This window comes from Nestor notabilis, unplaced genomic scaffold (assembly GCF_000696875.1).
Source record: "Nestor notabilis isolate BGI_N333 unplaced genomic scaffold, ASM69687v1 scaffold20290, whole genome shotgun sequence".
Classification (NCBI taxonomy): domain Eukaryota; kingdom Metazoa; phylum Chordata; class Aves; order Psittaciformes; family Psittacidae; genus Nestor; species Nestor notabilis.
In genome coordinates this window covers 21339-25272 of record NW_009912681.1, presented here as the reverse complement: position 1 = coordinate 25272, position 3934 = coordinate 21339, and the positions used below count along the sequence as shown (strand labels likewise).

Below are 3934 nucleotides of genomic sequence, written 5' to 3'. Positions count from 1 at the left end.
CTACCTTTTACCCTCAGCCTGTTCCAGTCTGAAAGCAAGGAGATGTTTACCCTTGGCATCAGTAATAGCTGCTCTATGAACCTCACTTTATGAAAACAAATTGTTGCAATATTTCCACTTTAGTGGTGCAAGACTCGTTCTCAAAGATAGTGAGATGCTATAGGTTTGGATTAGAGCCTGCAGTGATTTAGCAGGCTTTGTTCTTGAAGATAAAGTAGAGAGAAATTATCTGCAGAGCACATCTAGTTGCAAGTCTTGATTTGTTCCCATCCCAGCCAGGGCTTAGGAACCCTACAGCCCCCTTGAGGTAGGGGTCACAGGGCTATGGCAAGTGTTCCTGGGAAGTATGGTACAGTAAATGCTATACTACTGCTTTCTGGGGTGTAGAATAGGATTGTTCTTAACTCACTGGAGCTGGAACTTGCCACTGGTTTGCTTGAAATGTGCTAGAGTAGACTAAAGGGAGATTCCAGTTTTCACAACCTATACAAACTTATATGAACAAAAATATGTATTTAGCTATTTCACTGCCACTGTCTTTCCTTGATCCAAGTGTTCATCCAAATGTCTTTCTATCTCTTTTTCTAAGGATTTACATATACTTGTTTGTTTTCCCTAATGCCTATGTTCATGGCACTAAAATAAAGCAAGGTAACAGAGACTGTAACAGAAGTGATTGAGGCCTCCCTGGATCCTGTATTAAAGTTGACTTCCCATAAAAGGGGATCAACAAGGAAAAATCCTGCTCTGTAGCACCCTGGAAATCATGGAAGGTGTCTCCTTCCTTTCTTCTGAACCATCGCTGCCAGGTGGTGCTGGGTCCCTTGGACATCAGCACAGAGCTGTGACTCTGGTGCATTTCTGAGCCCACATATCCTTTAACAAGCAGCCTATACAGGTTTAGGTTTGGATAAGGCTGTGCCTTATCCATGCAGGATTTAAGTAGTGCAGCTGACATAGGCAGTTTCCCATTACAGAAAGCATTCTGGTTGATCTGGGTTTAAAACCCTTGTAAAAACCCTCCCATGACTCCTTTTATCTATTAAATCACTTTAAATATACAAAACAGTGTCAACCAGAATGCTCTTGTATGTCTGTGTAATCCAGTAAGAAAAAGCTCTAAGCAGTACAAAAAGCAAAGCAGTAAAAGCAAAAGTAGTGGGGGGTTTTTACTACTTTTTCTTCCATAGCAGACTTACAGTGGAATCTGGTTCTTTATACAGACTGTTGGGAGAGAAATCCTGCTCCATTTGATAGACTTCCTGGTGACCAGCTATAGGCGGGACCCAGTTATTACCCGATTACTCAATAATACTCGGATTCATATCATGCCAACAATGAATCCTGATGGATTTGAAGCTACGAAAGTGCCTGACTGTTACTACACACGAGGAAGGTAAGGGTGGTTTAGGAGGGTGGGAGCAGGTAAAGGAAATGGGTGGGAGTAATAACCAGAGATAGCCAGAGACTGAATCATGATCAGTGGAGCGGATAGCCCAGGGGATGTGTGAGGGCTAATTTTGGCCTGGGCTGTTCTGAAGATACAAAGTTACAGCATAGAGTTTTTGGAAGACTGAGTCAGGCTGGTGTTTGTATGTGGTGCAGCCAAAGAAAATTGGTCAGAATGGTGTAATGACCTAACCTTTTAGGCAGGAGACCCAGATAGCGAATAGAGGCACAATTACCTATTTAGACCTTTTGGGTGCTAAAAAAAAAAAAAGAAGGAAAACTCCACCTACAGGGTTCTGTGCAAATTGGAGAACTCTGTAACCCTTCTTAATGAGAAAAAGATGTGTCTCAGCTTGTGGAATGGACTTCTAGAAATATGTTTAAAGATCACGGTGAATGCAGAAGTAGCAAGAGGGAAGAGTCATACAAGCAGAGGTAGTTTTAATAGATGCTGTGCTAATAATAGTCCTCCGAAAAAAGCATGCAGAACAAAACATAACCTAGCATTGCATCTTGTGCTGCTTCTGGGTTCTTTAATGTAACTATTGCAGACACCAAAGAGGGGAGGAAAAGTTTAACAAGCTAGGAAAGGGAAGAGGAGGAGAGAATGGGAGAATGGGAAGCAATACCAAAGAGACAAAGTTGGAATGTGCACTAAAACCAAACTCATGAGCCAGAAGTTCTCTTAGGCCATGGCAATGCCAGAAGCAAGTGAAAATGTAGCTTAGGTAATTTAGTTCTCCAGGTGACTGGTGATTTTTTTATTAAAAATAAATTTATTTTTTATTAGGAAATAAATTTAGTCCTCAGCAAATAGACAGGACTTTTATGGAGGGTGATATCTTTTTTTATCCCCTCACTGTCAAATACACAGAGTTTAACCAACTTGAGTTTAAAAATTAACAAGGCCGACAATAAATATTCTCCCTACTCTTGCATTGACCTGTTGGAGTGACAAAGGAAGAAAGTATTTGCAAGGCTGGCCCTTTAGATATAAGGAGAAGACTATACATCCTGTGTATGATTCAGATGTTTTGCTCTCTGCCCAGAGTGACAGAAGTACAAGGGACACGGCCATCCAGTAGTTACCTTGGTCTTCTATACAGGTGGGAAAAACACATACAGAAGGACATTATCCCCCTTACCTGGCTTAGGTTTTTCTACTTCATATGTGTGTAGGTGTGTGTATGCTATACACATATTAAATATTATTCACTGTTTCCACCTGAAATACAACAGAATTGTTTTATTGTGTCCTATGAAAATTCCAGTGCTGCCAGAAAAAAAACTAAAGTCCTTAATGCTTGAGGAGATTTAGAGTGGTCATCTTCCCTGTTTCCTGTAGACACTAGCACACTACAGATCTGAAGTACAGGGAGGCTGGTGATACAGAAATGTCTATAAGCAAAGCAGTAATGGGAATGTTTTCCTTGTTTCTAAGGTACAATAAGAACGGAGAAGATCTGAACAGAAATTTTCCTGATGCCTTTGAACGAAACAACGCCAGCATTCAGCCAGAGACTCGAGCAGTCATGAACTGGATAAAAAATGAGACGTTTGTTCTTTCAGCAAACTTGCACGGGGGTGCCCTGGTTGCCAGTTACACCTTTGACAATGGTAACTCAGGTAAGCTAGTAACAAACTCTCCTCTCCGCAGCTGCTGTGGGTTAGGAACATCAGCTGTACAAAAGCAAAATTTATAAGGATTTTGGCAAGGTTGTATCAGCTTTTGAGCTGGGGTGGGCAGACTTTCATAAACCACATCAAAATGCACTGCCTGATGTGGCTGCCTGGGAGATGGTTATCCTGTACGTAAGTCAGTACTGTATGTTTTACCAGTAACAAGAGTGACATGATGGCTGTCTTCATCCTGCAGCTACCGGCTCTTTGGAAGGCTATAGCAGGTCTCCAGATGATGATGTCTTTATCCATTTGGCAAAAACCTATTCTTTCAACCATGCCAGCATGTACAAGGGGACTGGTTGTGACAACAGACAAACCTTTCCAGACGGCATCACCAATGGGTATTCCTGGTACCAGCTGGAAGGTAAGGTTGTCTGTGTACTTGTGTTTTTCAGCTGCTTCAGATATGATGTTCTCACTTTCTCCTGCCATCATCCTCCCATGATGAAAGGGCTCTGATTGTGCCCAGAGTAGAGGGCTGATGAGGGGAGTAAGGCAACACGTTCACACAGACTTTCTGAGCAGGACCCAGCTGGTGGCAGGCTCTGCCAGTCAGCAGTTACACAAGTGCATGAGGCAGTCTCTGCTATCTGGCTGCTCCTGTGCTCTTTCTAAGGCATTGGCTGCATAGGTTACTTTGTGGCACAAAAGTCTCATCTTCTCAGAAAGAAAACCAGTCTTCTATTATTTTTAATGTCTGATCACTGAAATAAATGTTTTCATAACTGCTTATGTGTAGCCAAATAAAATATCATGTGTATTGTGGCAGCATGTGTTGCTTTCACAGTCTGAATTCCAAGCC

The 3934-nt window shown here is 42.0% G+C and overlaps 1 protein-coding gene across 1 annotated transcript in view; it reads left to right on the top strand.

Annotated features, from left to right (window-relative positions):
- Window positions 1–1223: 1223 nt before the first annotated feature.
- CPM (carboxypeptidase M) overlaps window positions 1224–3934 on the top strand; it is a gene marked incomplete at its 5' end in the record, with an annotated part of 5289 nt that continues 2578 nt past the window's right edge. The window contains 3 exons of the mRNA XM_010020757.1: window positions 1224–1396; window positions 2891–3075; window positions 3326–3496. Of these exons, the coding sequence (XP_010019059.1) occupies window positions 1224–1396; window positions 2891–3075; window positions 3326–3496 (529 nt within the window). The remainder of the gene's footprint in view (window positions 1397–2890; window positions 3076–3325; window positions 3497–3934) is intronic.